This window comes from Lonchura striata, chromosome 1 (genome assembly GCF_046129695.1).
Source record: "Lonchura striata isolate bLonStr1 chromosome 1, bLonStr1.mat, whole genome shotgun sequence".
Classification (NCBI taxonomy): domain Eukaryota; kingdom Metazoa; phylum Chordata; class Aves; order Passeriformes; family Estrildidae; genus Lonchura; species Lonchura striata.
Window position 1 is genome coordinate 101,817,874 of NC_134603.1, and position 19,072 is coordinate 101,836,945.

Sequence of the window (19,072 nt, forward strand, 5' to 3'; positions counted from 1 at the left end):
GGTGTGGCTGTTCTTCAATCTCATCACTATAAAACATAAGTACAGCCACAGCTATAGAAAACAGATATCTTACAACAGCCATACAGTAATTTTTTTCCAAATTATAAAGCTTTCTAATTTTTTTATCTGTTGTATTGTACTCCTCATTGATTCTTAGGAATATTTGTCTTTATTCATTAAATACATTAGTAAATCTTGAAAATGATTGCTATAGCTAGCATATAACTATATGTAAACTCAACATGTTTTTCTTAAAACTGAATTGGGAAAATCCAGCAGAGGCAATCATATTCAGATTTATAATTAAATTGCTCTATTTGAGCAGAAATTATGTAACCTTGAGCTATGGAAGATATTTTCTTTTGCTTGTTAATACATAGGTGTGACATTTTTATTAAAAAGAAGGCATACCAATACTCTTACACATTGTAGCTTAACAATATGTGAAATATTAATGTATCCATAACTCAGAATATATCCAGGATTTCTGGGATTTGATTCAGTTTTGTATAGTTCCATATAAATGCTGCTTGTTTTAAGTAAAGCAAGCCAGAAGAACAAACTCTATCTGATGCTTTACCTGTGTCTTAAGAACCTTCTTTTCTTCCATGCAAATATTGATTAGTTAAAAGACCCCATTAGAATAGAATGTTTACCTATTTTTGCAAACCTCAAACGTTAAAAAAAAAAAAAAAAAAAAAAAAATCTGTGTCACAAGATAGCAAAGAAATGCAAACTATGCAGAATGTCACTTATCTGTACTGCTTCACCAAAATGAAATAAATACATACAGCACAATCCTTTCCTACACTGCTTCTGGAACCTGAGGAAAATCAACATTCCTGTGTGATAAGACAGCCTTTAAAAATATTGTTCTGAGGAAATTTTGCAGCCAGAACATTATCCATGGGGTGTGCCTTCTTGGAATTGATGCATAGGGCACAGAAGAACTTTGAGTTTTTTTGCTGTACTTTCTATTCCTTGCACATTAAGCATTATTTGTTCATACTTGCTGGATTATTTTGCAAATTTTTTTGTGTCTTGTAGTATGAATATTTACCTGACTTTTTTTGGGCCAACTTAAGTTATAGAGATTAGAAATTCAAAATATATCATATTTCACTCATAAAATTCTGTGTCTGTAAATGCCTTAAATTTATCCCTCTAATATATGTGTAATTTTTTTCTTTCCACCTCTATGATGGAACTAAGAATTTTTTTTCCTGTTTATGTAAGATAACTGGTCAAACAGTTTATGGTAGTATGCCTTGTCACAGTGATAGACAGGCTGAGGTAAAATCTTTCTACTCTGTCATTCCCTGCCTGTTCTAGTATATCATTATCAAACAAAAAGAGATACCTTAACTGACAGAGCTTTACAGCAAGTGTGATTTATGGAACAAGATTTTTGAATTTAACTTAACATGAAATTTAAATATGTGAGGAAGAGAGTTTTAAACATTCATTTGCTAGGTAGTCAATAAAGAAAAATATTTGGAAAAAAAAAAGAAAAATTAATTAAGGGAAGGATAAAAATGAATTAAGGGAAGGATAAAAATGAAGAAAACTTCTTCAGCACCTCCAGAATTTTGTAGACGTTTACTCTGAACCCTTCCAAGTTCCAGCTAGAATTGAAGGGCACACTGATATGAATCAGAAAATAGCAGAAGATGTATTTGCTAAATAAGGTTCCAATCAGTATAAAATTAAGCATAAGCTTTTATATTTAGTTTTTAAAGTTTTAATTTTTGAAATGCAATGGATTTAAACTTATCCAACACACATTTCTAGGCATGTGTTTGTTACAGTTCTAGTCTTTCTTTTTACATTATTACTACAAGAACCTGTCACTTTTTGTTTATGACAGAGTGCCTTTTTGAGGTACTTAAAAGTTGTGCATTTATCTGTATTGTTGCTATTATTATTTCTATTATTATCTCGGTCGCAGAAAATTTTCAGCTTATTTAGACTAATGGGAAAAGCAATGAGAGTCTGTATGATAGCGTGTCCTTTCATGCCTCTGCATGTGATAAAATTGTGATTTCTGAAGTAGAGTAAACCTAGTTTAGGGGATCTAATTAGGGTACACTTCTAGGAACAATACCGAGCCCTTGGCTTACAGAGAAGCTATCTCTGGATATTCTGCATAGCTGATCCAGAAAGCCAGTCAGCCTTGGGGTTCACTTTGTTTGTGGTCACATGTACCACTTTTGTGACTGTGGAGGTCATCTAACCCCTGACTAGGGTTTTCTGTGTTAAGGATTGATGAACAGTAGGAGATAACTACTTTGTGACTACTTTGCCTTTAGATATTTATGACTGCATAGCTGGAGGTGTATTTCTTCTCCTAGCTGCAGATGTGGTATGAAAATATATACTGCCACACATATCCCTCATACAGGTTGTTCCCTCCTCAGAAAAGCAACTCCAGCAGGAAATTTGAGTTTTCCGTAATTAATTTGAAAAGAACCAGGCTTAAAAAACTCAGCTATTCAATTCATCTATCTAGATGGGACAGTCTGATATAAAGAATTTTAGGGGAATTCAATTAGCTCCAGATGTTTAGGGTGGAGAAGTGAATACCACCAAGAAAAGGAGTGGGAAGCTGCTCAGAGTCAATATCTCTTCCAGCAGCATGGCAGTTGCCAACAGGCATCTGTCTTTTTGTTTGTCACTTCAGAAACTGAATGGCACACCCCACACTTTCTTCCCTATCACAAGGTATTCCTACTATCATCAGTAGGGCAACTCTTGTTAAGAGAAAACATCTCACTATAGCTCCCATCATAAATTAAATCTCAAATACAAAACAAGTCCATAATGTCATAACTATTATGTGAGATGAGGAGTAAAGCACATGTCCTCTGATGATAATGATATTTTCTGTGCCGAAAAGTCCAAATAACTAATCAGGATTTTATACCTTGCAGCTTAAGAGATCTATAGACTATAATTCTACAGAAACTGGATCACATTCACACAATCCTAGAAATAAAACAGATTTTGTCATTTCAGGAGCATAAACACCTCATTCTAAACTGAAAATTTCTAACCTTGCCAACAGCTTCATTTCAGTGACACTTTGCAGTACAAAGTTCCTGCTTGTTCTCAGTTTTCTAAACAGTGGTTATCTAGTGATCTGCAGAGAGACTATCTTCATAAATATACGTAGACAGTCATTAGAAATTATAAACTATCCTTTAACATGTATCTTAGAAATTTTGGTTTAGATTAAAAAAAAATCACATAAAGACTTCTTAAGTCTCTAGTGTCTCTTTTTATTATATTTATTCATACAGCATAATTAATATTTTTATGCACTCATATTTTATATGTATTGTAGAAGAGATACTGCAAGCAACACAGTGAAAAATCAGGTATTTCTGTCCATATGTATTATTTAGAGAGATGCAGCTCTTTTTGATATTCTGATAGTGATTCTTCTTTCAAAAAGGAAATACTGCAATCACCACCTCAAAAGATCACCACCCCTTCATACTTATGATTTTAATTGATTACAGCAATGCCATTGAACATTTTGCTGATCTTGCACAATTAAATAGCAAGAGTTAGAATTCAATTTTCATGCTGTCTTTTCTTCATTTAGTTTTCGGAATCAGTGAATAAGTGTCGTCTTAAAGAGGAATACAAATACCTCCTGCCTAAAGCTGGGATGATTTTTTTCCCCAGAGCCCTGTTTGTGGCAAATTCCCTTCCCTCATTTCTGAGTTTTGGACATCAACATTACCCTCTTATTTAACCGCAGGGAGTCCAGCCAGGCGTGGGTGCAGAGGGAGTAGCGATGCTTTCACAGGTGTCGATCAAACCAGTCCTGCTGGTGCCAACTCAAATGCATTCATTAGTAACAAGTGATGTCTTCCACAGCCTCCTTCAGCCCAGAAGATTATTTACCACAGATTTTGAGTGCACAGTAGTGAAAAGACTGCATCTAGGTATGAGGATACACGGCATAACCTCACTTTTCCCATGTGAAGCATTAAGGGTTATGGATTGTGAGGGTTTCACTTTCAATCCCCTCCTCAGTTTCTGTTAAATACTTTGAAAAATTCTAAAATTATAAACCTTTTATAATACGGTAGAATCTTTTTCCAATGAGCTGTCATCAGCGTCTGCACACTACATTGTAGCTCATAATGCTTCAGAAGGATATATAAAATTGAGCTGAATAAAGAAGAAATTGGAAGTTGATAAATTTCCTCAAATTTTGTCTCCTGTTGCTGTCTAATGGCCAATACTGGAATTTGTTGTTGGAGTCTGTGATTATGCTGTTACATTACAATGGCTATTCCCAGAGACCTCCACAGATTGAAGTTTGCATCAGTTGTCACCATTCTGCAGAACATTTCTCTCAAATAACATTCAGCATAACTGAACTGATACCTATGGGTACACAAGAAAATTGTAACATGGAGGTATATGAGATCAGTACAAATAATTTAATTTTAAAAGTTACTTTTTATGTTGATTCTTGCATTAAAGTTGAAGACGGTGGAGCAGAACACCATGTTTCTATATACATTAGCTCCAGCTGAAATGGTGAGGCAGAAATAATCATCAGAAATTTATGCAACTTGTAACTTACATGTATAACTACTTGTATAATTAAATGATATTACAACATTATTGAGAAATTTTTATTCTTTCAATGCTTTATAGTGCATAACATTTTTAATTGGCCAATATTTTTTATGTATATGGCATTCCATAAAAGGAATGTTGGGAGTTTTTTCACTGTGCTCATAGAAGTGTTGCTATTAAATTCCACATAATGCAACAAAAACATTAATGTAGAGAAGAATAAGAAAAATAACAATCGCTAATCCCTCAATTGCATGATGTTGGTAGAGAAGAAGAATAATTTGAACTGACAAAGTCAGATACTGATTTTATTCCTTTCTAAAGACTCATTTGCCATCATCTTACTACCTGACAACCACACTCATTATTGAAAAAATCTGTTCTGACTTAGTGTGATTAGACTAAATCCCCATGACGGGGATAATGTTTTATTTAATTAAATAATAAGTGTTTTAATTTTAATAAAGCTCATCTTTATTTGCAAAACAAGTGTATAAATTCTTTTTACTTAATTGCTTTTGAATAAGGTTGTATTTTAATCTCATTTGAACAGGAAAATATTTCAAAATGCTGAACCATGTGGTTTATTCCTATTTTTTCAAAAAATAGTCAAAATGTCAATTTTTGGTAGCAGATATTTTGCTAAATATGAAAAAAGACATAGAAATACAACACAAAGAAAAGTAATCATGATGATAAGATATGCACAGCTTACTAATTAAAATATTTTTTAAATTTTTGTATATATATGTGTACGCACACATATGTGCATCCATTAATTGACATTTTTAATTATTGTTTGAAATTTTCATAGTACTAGGAAAGCCGGCTCACAGATAGGAGTCTCTTATTAAAAGGCCTGTACAGAGCTAGTTCAAGAACACCTCTTCCTATTACAAATCATTTCAAGCTTTGAAAATTGTTCTTTTTCAAATGACCTTTAAAAAAAGTCATTCTTTTCTTCTTTTGTTCATCTTTATTTTACCTCATGATTTTGCAGTTGGATTCAGCTGTATTAAAGGTCATTTTTAACCTCAAGGATTCTCTGATTCTGTGATTTTAGTTGCTCCTTGTTTCCATATACCTATTGTCATTCATCTGACCCATTTGTAGTAGCGTCCTAACTCATCTCTACACAAGCTTTAGTCTGCAGTCTTGCCTGACCAATGCATGTTAACTTATTATTTAGAAGATGCCCTAGGTAATCCAAACTTTTATAATCAGGAAACATTTACACTGATTATGTTGTAAGCAGATTTTACCTCGTCCCTAAATGTCCTCTGCAGTGGTATGTGTGATGGAGAGGGAAAGAAAGAAAAACTATTTTATTGGATTTGATTAGCAACAATTACACTGTTCCTTTTAATTTCTCCATGTCCTGAATTAAAGTCTCTGGCATTCCCATACCCTTTGAATCTTAGGAAAATTTTCAAGGATTATGTATTTTTAGATGGAAGAAATAAATATATTTATGTGAAAGCAGTACATTAGATTCTAATTATCAGTTTTTAAAAGAAGCTATGCAATCTGTGTAGATCATAGAGTTCTTGCCAAGAGAAAATATGTGTAGAATAATTATATTTTAAAAGGGCAGCCTTCCAAAAAGAAAATCTCCAGACTCATTTACACCCTCCTCTCTTGTAGTGGGAATCCTTGTTCCAACACACACTTTTACAGTAGAGATCTGCCATAATGGGTCTCCTTGGGTCTATGTTAACTGTACAAAAATCACCTTCTTTTCCTTTCCTCTGTTCAGGCCATTACTCTGTATTTTCAGTCTTAGGTAATATTGGAATTGAATGATGTTCTGGTTTCTCAAGTGGTTTTCATTGCACATCTTACCCAAGAAAGTGAAGGGGCTGGTGGCTACAGAATGAATGGTGATACCTGAGAGTAGATGCAGGAAGAGAAAATAATGGAGTAAAGTCCTAAAATATATTGCATAAAGAAAAATGATGTAAAGATACAGATGTGGGATGTATAACTAATACTGATGTGCAGGCAAGGAATGGTTAATAGCTTGGAATAACTACCATTTTTTTAGACCAGATAAGCACTGCAATATAGCATGTAAACTTATTTACTAGTAACAAATACATGGGACTAATTTTTTTTCAGCCTGTGAAACTGGCAGTGGAATAAGACCTAGAATCTCAGAGTGTATCATAGGGTAAATATATCAGTTTAGGAGTTTTAAACATTCCTTGGCATTTGGGAAATGCGGAAAGGGAAGTTGTCAACTCATATAACAACTTCTCAATGTCTGTATTGCTGTGAAATTAGGATCACAGCAGTCCTGGCAGATGTCATAGCCCTTACTCTGGCATGATTTGTGGGGGTATAGTGATTGCTTCATTTTAAAGTAGACTAGCTTGCAAATTTTTAAGCTTCTTTTATTTCCAATTTCTTTACCTACATAATTGAATTTGCATATTTGACTTTCAAAATGATTGTATTAATGGAAGTAATTGAATTATTTAAGGAAAGAGAAGGTGAACAGTTGAGGATCAGATGAATAGGATACTGAAGAGAAAATCAGCACCACAGGATACTGAGGAACAAATACATCTTATCCATACTCATGCAATGCTTGATTTACCTAGAGGTATAGACCCCTTCTTGAAGTACATTACCTAATGCATTTCCTGGTCTTTCATGTGGTTTGAAATTATTTGTGCAGTGTATGAATTCTTGAAGTGACACAGAGCTGGTAACACTGAGTTATTGAAGCAGTAAGATCTTAATTTATAGCTAGAATACAAACAATCATAGTTCTTGTTAAAAACTGTCAGAGAACTGAATAAATAATTTCTCCCAGATGTGCTAGTAGTGAGTTGTGACCAACTTTTCATCCTCTTTGAAGCAAACTAGCATTCAGCTTGTTACAGTCTGAAGCAGATTGTTAGATCACATGGATTTGTAGACTGATTCAGTCTGGCATCTGGTACTGGATATGATTCAAAAAAATTGCCATAATTTCTGCATAGATTTATGCAATGTATCTTACAATAGTCTCCATCTTATTATTCATACTTTATTTTTTTTCAGTCATTTCCTTTGCCATATGTGTTATTGTTTGTACACATTAGCAAGAATTATGGAATGATATGTCTTTTTCTGCCATCATGGAAAAATATTCATGATTTTCTGCACTAACAAGAGTTTTTCTGCAAGAAATTATTAGTTTTATACTCGGGATAGATTTGTCCAGATATCTGACACTAAACTGTGTTACTTACATAGTAGAGAATACACGTGTAGATTTCAGCAAAGATAGAAATGAATCCCTCACATTTCCAAGCCTCCACTGCATTTTAATATTCAGGATTTATAGGGAAAACATAAAATTAAGACAACCTGTGTGAATGCAATCATTTGTACAACCTTGTTGCAGTAAATTCAGGTGATTCTGAAATGTAAACACATTGTGGGGAGGAAAGTAGGTAATATCTGAGCACTTGTTCTCTTGCCCTTTAATTTTACTGAACTAGTGGAAAACCAAGAATTAGAAAATAAGTGTGAGCAAGTGTGGGACGAGTAAGCTCCTGTTGCACGGTTGGGGTGTAGGGAGGCAGAGATCTCTGAAGCTTGCTGTTGGGGGAAGAGGTTTATTGGAGAATTCAGGGATGCCCAAGCCTCGTGCTCTCAGGCGTAGCACGTGGCTGGGCTTAGGAGGACAGGGGAGGGGAGAGAGAAACGGAGGGTTTAGGAGAGGGGAAGCCCCAGGCAGGGAGGGAGTCCTAGAGGGGAGGAAATCCAAGAGCGGGAGGAAGTCCAAGAGGCCGCATGGCCGCTCAGAGCCCCCTTATCAGGGGCTCCCAGGTGGGCTGGGACAAGGCATGGGCCAATGGGGTTACAGACTCTGTTTTAGGGGCAGGTACAGAGGTGCGGGATGAACCACAATCTTTTGCAGGGTGGGATGGAACAGTCCATTTCACTCCAGGATTCATCCAAGGGTAGAAGTGACATCCGGCTAGCTAAAATAACAATCGTATCTATCTATCCTCTGCAACAATTGCCCCTTAAGAAGGTGAAATGGGATACAAACCCAAAGTTGCTGTGGACACAATCAGAAAAATTAGTCTCTCACAAATCTGTTTTTCAGCACAAAAAAAATGTCTTTTCTTCCAGTGCAATACAGCTTGTAACACATAAATCAAGACAGAGTAGCAAGCACTTATTCTTTAGCTTAAACTGTATTCTGAAAAATTTCAGGCTTTGAAAGTCAGGATTATTTCCTAGTGTTGTGTAAATACAGCTAATGCTAGCTTCTCACTCTTCATCTATGCATCTGAATCTAAGTTTTGCATTCTCTCTATTGTTGGAAAATTTATTCAATTTTAAATTAATCAATCAGCTGTTCCCCTGCAGTAATTTGACACTGTGTAATGTTGAATTGACCAACAAATTGCATAGCTTGATGTGGGTTATAAGTAAGCATGCATTTGCACATTGTCCTGCAATGTCATCTAGGAAGCTTATGTCAAAATCAGCAGATCTGGTGAATAAATACAACGTGACACATCCCAGCTAATGCAGAGTATTGCAACTCTGTTTAATTGGGTGGAATGGTTCCTAGGTTGTACCAGATGAGTGATACTTGTGAAGCCCAGCGAATACATCTACAAATGTAGAATTGCTATTCCTACCTGTTGTAAACCTTTTTTTCTCCAATACATTTGAAAAAAAAAAACCCTATGTTTAGTCATGTCTTTGTATTTCAATCTTCCTTTGTCTTGGGAGCCCTTGCTTTCCACGCTTTTTCTCCAGCTAGGAAAAGCAACTATAATTGATTCTCTCTAGTATAATCCAAGGGCTCAGATAAGACATGCAATACAGCCTGATTTCTTACTAGTGGAACACAAAACCTACAGCTGGCAATCAGAAACACACTCAACCATCTCAGATTTAGTGCCAAATCCAATGACAGGAGATGGGAGTAATCTTGTCATGCTTCTCTGTTTACTAACTCCTGTTTCATAATTGCATTATTTTGTTCTGTGATATTATTACTTCCAGGAGTATGCATCAAGTTAGTTTCCACAATGAAGCCCAAACAAATTTTATTTAATATAGGGATAATGCTAAAACAGTTGTCTGGTTCCCTCTAAAAAGTTTATACACTTTTTTTCTTCAAGCTTTCTCATTATCATTTTGATTCTTTTTTTCTCTTGATGTGTGTCTGTAAGCCTCTAAATTATAATGGAAGAAAAATATCAAGTTTTTACTAAGCAGAGTATAATGAAACAGCAGGAAGTTTTAAACCACTTAAATTAAAATAAGGAGGAAGAAATAGACGTTAATTATCTCAGACCATATTATCGTTTCATTTTGCAAGCAAGGAAATATTTAACACCTTGGAAGCAAATACTTTAGTTTGGACTGGAGACATAATTTAAAATCACATGTGGGGGGCAGCTAGATGAAAGATCAGAAATTACTATATTCACTGAGCAAGAATGATGAGATGAAGAAGTAGACAAAGAAGGGACTAAGCTCAAGTTCACTCTGTGCCACAAACCATGACCTCTTCCACAGTTACAAGGACCTATTTTCAATTTCAAGTCAATAGCTATAAATGTTAGTAATTGCCTTTAACTCCTTTTCCATAGCATAGCTTCTTGCCCCATTACCAAAACCATTTCTCAGTAATTCATTTTCTACATAATCTCCTTTCATGTCCCATGTTTCCTCTATTGTGTTTCACCTTGGGCAGTACATCATGTAAATAATGTCTATATCCATAATCGCTTTCCAATTCAGCTTAAAAGAATTCACTCTTGAAAACTCCATCCTGACCGGTGGCCATTATAGAAGATCTTTCAAGTCCTCACTAGATGGGAAAAGTGGAGGAATATTTTAAAGACTATTTCAGCATCAGTGATGTAACCTTGTGGATCTTTTTAATGCTTTTAGATGCATTTAAAGGATGAGTATGGAACAGGTAAAGGCATCTGAGAAAGAAGTTCATCATACTGTATTTGGATTTAAAAGAATCCTGTATTTAAAATAATATTTAAGTCCACTTTATTGTAGGATAGACACTGATTAAATGGGTGAAAAGATCCAAGAAGTTGAATCCAAGTTTTTTTTTTTTTTTTAATTTTCTTTTAAAATTCTAATTAGAGCTTCATCAGAGTAATAGCCAGAAAAATGTGTATCTTGGTATTTAAGGCAGAAAATATTGAGTTCTGTACTTTCAAAATGAGCAATAAACTCCCAGATTCATAGTCTGTAGTGTGATTATCTCAGAAAAGACCAAAGTAAGAGATCAAATATTTGTGTAAAAGGCAGTATTTTTAGTTCTGTTTAGCATTTACTGTAATCATGAGGTGTATATTTTCTTTTTTTAACCAAGTTTGACTTTGAGTTTCAGATGCCATCAAGCTCTTGCAATAATTAAATATTTCCCTTTTTCTTCTCTGAAAGCCAAATGTCTGTGAAAGCTTTTGACACTCTCTCATGTCATTTCACATTTTTTTGATGTGACTATGGCTGGTTTTATGTCCTTGGTCTTAAATTTCAGTTTATAACAAATGTGAAGCCCGGTTTCACTGCAGTTTTAGTTACTGAACTGCAGCAAGTCTGTGCTGTACTAGATAGGAGTAAAAGTCTTGCATAACATACTACCCACATTTTTTCCATGCACTTGGAGACTTAAGAAATTGGTTCCTCCAAAGTCTTTTATTACATTAAAAAAAAAAAAAAATTGCCATCTAGCCTAAGAAAAGCTGTTAATATTTTTGTCCTCTCTTTTGATTTTCTTCTCCAGCTTCACTCTGACTTGGACAAGGGAGTCGGCACTGTTAAATATACCCTTTCAGGAGATGGTGCTGGCACAGTTTTTACCATTGATGAGACTACAGGAGACATCCATGCCATAAGGAGCCTAGATCGAGAAGAAAAACCTTTCTACACACTCCGGGCTCAGGCTGTGGATGTTGACACCAAGAAACCACTAGAGCCTGAATCAGAGTTCATCATCAAAGTGCAGGACATTAATGATAATGAGCCAAAGTTTCTGGATGGGCCTTATATTGCCAGTGTCCCAGAAATGTCTCCAGTGGGTGAGTAAGAAGCTATAAATGCTTGATAACTAATTGCATATTACTTAATTATTTCAGTGTACTTTTCTTGCTGAGAGAGGGATGATATGAAAAAAACAACCTCTGAAACTCATTATTAGAAATGCTTCTAATATTCTGTGCCTAGATATACATAGATTACAGTTTTGTTTTTAGCTTTGTTTCCTTATTCAGAAACTTATTTTCCTGCAATATGAGAATCTGCAGGGTAGGATGAGTTAAAAAAAAAGATATTCGAGGAAGGTATGCTATGGTCCTGGGGTTCTCTAACCACAAACCTATTATGTCACATGATGTGGTGCATTCCCCTCTCTTCCTAGTTTGCATTTGCTGTTTGCTCGACAAAATTAGATAGCCTGTTTACTGTAGAGCATCTTGCCATTTAACTGGTTTTGTCTTTGTGACTCTTAAACTCCTACAGCATTTGCATGATCTCCTAATTATACATTAGGGGGCAATTCTTTTTTTAAGTGCTGTTACTCTGCATGTTCAAAGTAACTATTGCCCTTGGCTTGGTCACAATGCAAGAATGAGAGTCTGCAAGAGTGGCTCAAGTTATCAAAAACCTAATGTCCAGAAAAATCTTTAGACTCTTAAGCTAAAAAAAAAAGAACAAAAGAAAAAAAAATTGCCTGGGAACATGGTAAGTTTTCAAAAACATCGTGTACAGAGGACAGAGTAATTTTCTTTTCAGAGAAAGGTGGACTGCAGTAATGATATTGAAGTACTGGAATAGTTTTTTGCTTGAAGAATTTTCACAACGTGATCTATGCCAGGAATGACATGAAGAGCATTGATCCTGCTTTGGAGCAGGAGAATGGGCTAAATGGGCCCTTTTGGTCTCTTCCTGATGGCTGATTCTGCAGTGGTCCTGAGCAGTGTGTTTGCAACATAAGCACAGCGCTTGTGTCCTACTGCCAGATGGCATTTTGGGTTTCCCTGCAGGCACCAGAAATTAATTTGCTCTGGGCTGGGAGTCATTTAACTTCCCAGTGCTAGTTCCAGCTTATTGCCCTTCTCTTTCCTAAACTGTATTTTCCCAGTACTTCACAAGCCTGTACCAACCATTTAATACTCCTGGCAGTTGTTAACAGTTTTGGAAGTTTTCTGACTTTGAAGTGACAGAGGGATTCTGCTTCCCTTCAGCTATGCACCTCAGATGTTGATACTTTTAAAGTCATTCTGGGAGGCAACTAGCTATCTACACAAGCTGCTACATAGAATTAATGAGGTATTATTTTAAATTTTGTGATAAGGAGGAGTAGAATGAAGTAGAATGGAATAAAATGTGATATGAGTAGACATGTAGAAATGATCATGTTAATCTTACAGAAGTTTAGACATTCACTACAGTCACCTACAGGACCCTGTCTGTAGATTCACAATATAGGTGCACTATATAATGAGATGCATAATAATATTACTTACTGTATCATGTATAGATGAAAACCATTTCTTACATTTTGACACCTGGGAAATTCAGAATAACATTTCTCACCAGTGAATGTATGGTTGGTAGTGAAATTGTGTTTAAAACCTTCTCAGAAAGAAGAAATTAAAATCTGTGATGGTTAGTACAGCAGAACACAGTGCCTACATTTTTTCCCTTACTCTGTTGTTCTCCTCCATATTTCTTAGTTATTTTCCTAAATATGTGTGTTAAGCAGAAGATTAAGAGATTTTACTTCATATGAAATACTCTTCAAGATGTGCCATACATTGGTGGCTTTTACATGGATGAGGAGTAAATGTAAATGAGATACAGTGAGCATGCTGTGGCATGCATACATCATTTTAAAATAAATGCTTTTAAATTTATTCTCCTTTAGAAAAACAGAAGTAGATGCCATGCCAAAAATAGATCTTCTTGGTCTTCTCTTTATTTGGTCACATTCACTATATCTGTTCCTCTATAAAAAAAATAAAAGATGGATGAAAATTGGTTAGAAAAGGCAAGGCAAGAAAAGAGTTCCCTAAATGGAACCTAAACTTCAATTAGTGGCTACTAAAGAAGATAAGAATTTTTGCTGTTAGATTGTCTTGCTGCAAAAAATATCCAGAAATGCTCTGTAGTGTGCCAGGAGATTGTGCCTTCTCTGATGTAGGTCTTGCTATTTTCTTGTTCTTTCATATCTCTTTTTCTTTCCTTATGCAAGCACAGATTTCTCACAGGATCTAAAACTACTCCTTTCTATCATCAGTACCATTTAGTTACACCTTTAGAGATGCTTAGACTTACCAGTGCCTGAGGCTGACATTGAAAATCACTTTGATTTTTCAGCTGGTGAAACATATGGTTGTCTTGGCTTAGGAAAAATCCCAGATAAACTCTTCCTCTCTCTCTTTTTTTTTTTTTTTTTTTTTTTTTACGTTTTTCATTTTCTAGTTGCCACTTTTTAAATACCAAATGTTCCAAATTTCACTTACTATAGTTTTACAGCAGTATTGATTATAAACTGCACTCATGCACATATTTCTTGGGAAATGGTGGGAAATTCAATGAACACTACATTTTTAACCCTTACTAGCCTCTTATGTGAGCCTGACAAGCTTTTGTGACTAGTGACTTGCAGTCTTTTATTGTTTCACGATGTTTGCATGCAAAGATTCACCCAGTTTGTTACTTTAGCATGAGGTTATTGTCAATATTATTAGTAATGGTACTTTCTAGAAATTGTCATGGCTACATGGTTCTCAGTTTTGTAATGTCTCTAGTCTTCCTAATAATTGCTATTGCTGAATCTGGGATGGCTGAAATAATGCCACTGCATTCACCTCTGAAATCAAGGTTGCAGCTGCAGTGTTGTTGTAAAATTATACATCAACTGGCTCTTGGTAATTTTTTACTGAAAAAGTGCAAAAAAAATAAAATTTGTGGCATTCTCAAGTTCTGGTTTTCTGCACAGAGGTATTACTTAGATAAATCTATCATAGCTGTGTTTTTCACAGTAGATTTTCTTAGAACTTTTGTTACTTTCCATGCATGTTGTAGGTGTAAGTTTACTTTTTCCCTTCAAATTTACTTTGAGGGCAGATTGAATTTTCTTCTGCAGTTTCTGTACTCTAGTGTTGGTTTGTTTTTCCTTTTAATCAATATCACTTATTAAAAAAGATAGTGGTACTGAATATATATATATATATATATATATTTTTTTTTTTTTTTCTGAAGAGATAGTTTTAGGACTGCTATTTTTACTTAGTGATGCCTTCCTTACCAGGAGCCAAATTCCTTCATATGCTCTTAAGGAAAAAAATTAGAATGACTTTTACCCAATACAAGTAACCTTGTATGCAAATCTCTTTCATGCCTAAGTTTGAATGGACAGCCAGCCTTGCTCTTTCCATATATGCAGTGTAATCTCTTCTTGTATGATGTAGAGGAAAGTCAATCACAGCCATAAACAAGAAAGATCTTCTCTTGAAAAGCCCCTTGGGTTACCAGCTATTGTAACATGCAGGCTGCTGTACCCATCTGTGATTTCCAGTGCTTCTGATAGTATCAAAGTGGGCACAGCTTCCACACTGTAGTGGAAGGATATCAGTGCCTCCAAAATTGACATTGTTTTGCTCACATGATAAATGGAGTGCAGAATACTTTATGGTGAAGATTTTATTTTTTAAAGGAATATTTGAAAAATATTTTGTTTATTATTTGTTATTCTTGAAAGTGATGTTAAAAACTATTTGGTATTCCCTGCAGAAAAACTCAGCAGATGGAGTCAGATTACAATGCAGAACAATATTTTAAGAACATAGATTGCAATGCTGTTACCTTATGCCTCATAAGAGACTTATAAAAGCTTAAGAACTGAACTCCTAATGTTGGTTGGGATGGGGGGGGAGGGTTGTTTATTTTGGTTTTTTTTATGATATTGAATTGGTTTTATCAATATCTTATTTGAAAATATTTTCTTGATTTACTATAAGTTCCAAAATGTAACATGAACTAGAAAAGGGAATTTATCTATAAGAACTCAAAAGGGTGCCCTAATATCTCCATTTGTAAGTTTGCATTAGCAAAACATGTTCTCCTTAAGTATAGTTTAATCAACTGTGTTGTTGCTTCTGGCAGCTGTGCCAGCTTCTGTTGCAATATAGTTGACGTAAGCATGCAAATATAGCTGAGTTTAAACCAAGGTTATCTCCTTATTAGAGCTATCAATCCAGATGACTGAGAATGGGGGCATAGCAGCATTAAGCACACATTCAAGGAAAGATATTATTATATATTTTCATATATTTGTACATAAAAATGTGCACAGAAATACATTTGCTTTCGCACACATTTCTTTCAGGGAATATGCTGATTTTAACAGCAAATTAGTCTCCTAATTGTTTTCTAAGGTCTTTGTATTATTCCTCTATGCTTATACATAGACCAGCTATGGCTGTACTAAACCCATCAATTCCATAATATACAGATACCATATGTTCTTTCCTACACAGTTTAATTTCATACTTTTCCAGTACATCAACTCTTTATTGATTAAGTGGGACTCTACAAACTCAGATCACTGTGGCAGACTAAAATGTTCAATGATAATAGAAAGTTGGTATGAGGTTATTTTTATTGTGTTCCTCAGTGGTGCGAAGAAGCTACCTGAAGAGCGTTATGGATTTGCTTCCCATGGTACTGCCAGTGTGAAAATAGTCTCTATAAATTTTCTGGCAGTTTTCCTTCTGGAGTGAATACTTAATTGGTTTTATTTAAGCACTGGCTTATATTTGAACACTGACGATGGATCATATATATACATCCACAAATGGAACATAGGTTTAATATATCCATCTATGTAGTTACATGTGCAACGATTACAATATGTAGAAAACTAACCTGGTGAAGTGGTGGGTAACATTCCACACTCTAGTTTGGTTCAGTTTAGCACTGTGTGCCTGAGTTTAGCCTGAAGTTTACAGTCAGCAGGGGCTGGAGAAGGAAGGACTATAAGGCATTGGAGAAAATGCTGAATGAGCCTGCCTTTGATATAGATTCCTAGCTGTTGGCAATATATTTTTAAGGGTTTCCAAAAGCTTACCCAGGCTGTTGCAGAAGATATTACTTTGGGAATCTATTGAGACCAGAGATACTTTTGAATGGTATTATGCATGCTCATGGACAGATAACTGACAGCATAATCTGTCTGCAGCCATTGTCTGCAGCCCCTCCAGCTCCAGTCTGGTCTCATTTTTTTTTTTTTTCTGGTGTTACCAAGTCCTTAGAGAAAATGAGGGGAGTTGGATGTCATATTCAAGATACAAACATTTTGAATATGTTTTATTTTTATCCAGTTTCCTTGTTGAATTTTTCCCATTGATTTTTTTTTTTCTTTTTTTTTTTTTTTTTTTTTTTTTTTTGTCTGCTGTTGATCATTGAGAAGAAAACTTTGGAGGATTTTCCATAGTGATCCCAAGATCAAGAGTTAATAGGTGATGGAGCTACAACCTACCTCTGGAGAAGTACTGATAAGTTACTTTTTCTGAAGCATCTTTGTGTTTCTCCATGTGAAGTTCCATTTTCTCAGTTTCATGCTATGTTAAGATTCCCCTGTAGCATTTTGCAGCAAAGCTTTCATTTTGTCAAGCTGTCACCTGTTCATATATTCTCTTTTACTGGCAACCTATGAGTTCAGATCCAAGAAAGATGCCAGTGGCAACCCCTCTCTCATATAAAGACTGGCAATTTATTCCTACTGTTTTAGATCTCTTTTTATTTGGATTATATAAGGAAAAGCTGTTGTATTTCAAACTTCCTTTTTTTCTTTTTTTTTTTTTAAGAGTCTTTGCTTAGGAACTTTTTTGAAATTTAGCTACTCTTAATCTATGCCAGTAATCTTGAGCTATATATTCACTGATTAATCCAATGGTTTTAATAGGTTTAGTGAAGAGCAACTTCCCTTCACAAAACCATACTGAATTTGACCTTACAGGATCATACCCACATGTCCTCTAATTTGACATTTTATTCAAATGTACAAATTTTGTCCATCACTTGGGTCAGACCTGGTGCCCTGGTTCATTCAGACTATGTTTCAGAAAAATTCATGTTCCATCATTGTTTTTCCATACTCTTTCCTGGGGCTGTTAGGTGGCAGATAACACTTTGCAATTGATGGTTAGTGGTTTCCCACTAAGAACTACTTTTTAAAATTACTCTTGTCTCTTTAAGCTCTTGTCTTTCTGATTGTCTTTTTGCTTTAATTTTGAAAAGCTACATCTACTGCACTGATCATCAGAATAACATTTTTTGCCGCTCTGTAGGAAAGTGAGTTTTAAGGAAGGAGCAGAGGGGAAGGCAGGTTAGGGCTGCTTAGCCTTTTCTCACAGAGTGCTTTTTCCTTTATACAGGACATTGCATAAAATGTAAAACAAAAAGCGTATTTAAAAAAAAACAAACACTGAGATATTGACAGAATATTACAAGTAGGCAGTGAAAGCTTTTGAAAGCATTTGGTTTTTTTATGATGGACCACTGGGCAACCAGACAGCTTCAATTATGTGGCATGAGGTAGCCAGAAAAAAAATTAGATCAAAAGAGAGGGAGAAAATAGTGCATAAAATCAAGACTGTATTAGTTAAAGGGTAATGGTTGTTGCCATACTGTGAGTTTCCTTTCATGCACTCTGGTGTTGGATATTGTCAGTAAAACGAAGACATTTGGCAAATGCTGTGAGGTGGGACAATCTATGTAAAATGAAAGACACACAGGACTACACAAACATGTGAACAGCAAAATTCTCTGCAAAGCTGAGTAGTTTTGGCTGTTAAAAAGAGACACTGGTTGGCTGTTTTCTGCTAGCTGTTTTTATAGTCCCAAAATGTCAGTATTAGTGCTGAAACCATTTAAAGGCATTTGATTCTTACCTCATTTATATATAAGCCATATATCTAAGGATATTTTCTACCATGACTGCAGCAAGGCTTTCAGCACTGTTTCTCATGATATCCTCAAAGGCAAACTCAGGAGATGGGAATTAGATAAGTGGACAGTGAAGTGGATTGAGAACTGGCTGAAAGGCAGATTCCAGAGGGTTGTAATCAGTGGCACAGGTCCTAGCTGGAGGCCTGTTATTAGTGGTGTCCACCAAGGTTCAATATTGGGTTCAATATTGTTTAATTTCTTCACCACTGTCTTGGATGAAGGGGCAGAGGCTTCCCCAGCAAGTTCACTGATGGCACAAAGCTGGGAGGCGTGGACGATACCCCAGAGGGTTGTGCAGCCCCTCAGAGGGACCCCAACAGGTTGGAGAGATGGGCAGAGGAGAACTTTCTGAGATTCAACAGAAGCAAGTGCAGGGTCCCGTACCTGGGGAAAAATAATCCCATGCACCAGCACAGGCTGGGGAGTGAACTGCTGGAAAGCAGCTCTGTGGAGAAGGACCAGGCAGCCC

General features: G+C 35.5%; 1 protein-coding gene across 4 annotated transcripts in view; it reads left to right on the forward strand.

Annotated features, from left to right (window-relative positions):
• Positions 1 to 19,072, forward strand: part of CDH12 (cadherin 12) — a 521,432-nt gene that overhangs the window by 394,036 nt on the left and 108,324 nt on the right. For all 4 annotated transcript variants that reach the window (XM_077786157.1, XM_021546413.3, XM_021546438.3 and 1 more), the window contains one exon: positions 11,372 to 11,666. In XM_077786157.1, the coding sequence (XP_077642283.1) occupies positions 11,372 to 11,666 (295 nt within the window). The remainder of the gene's footprint in view (positions 1 to 11,371; positions 11,667 to 19,072) is intronic.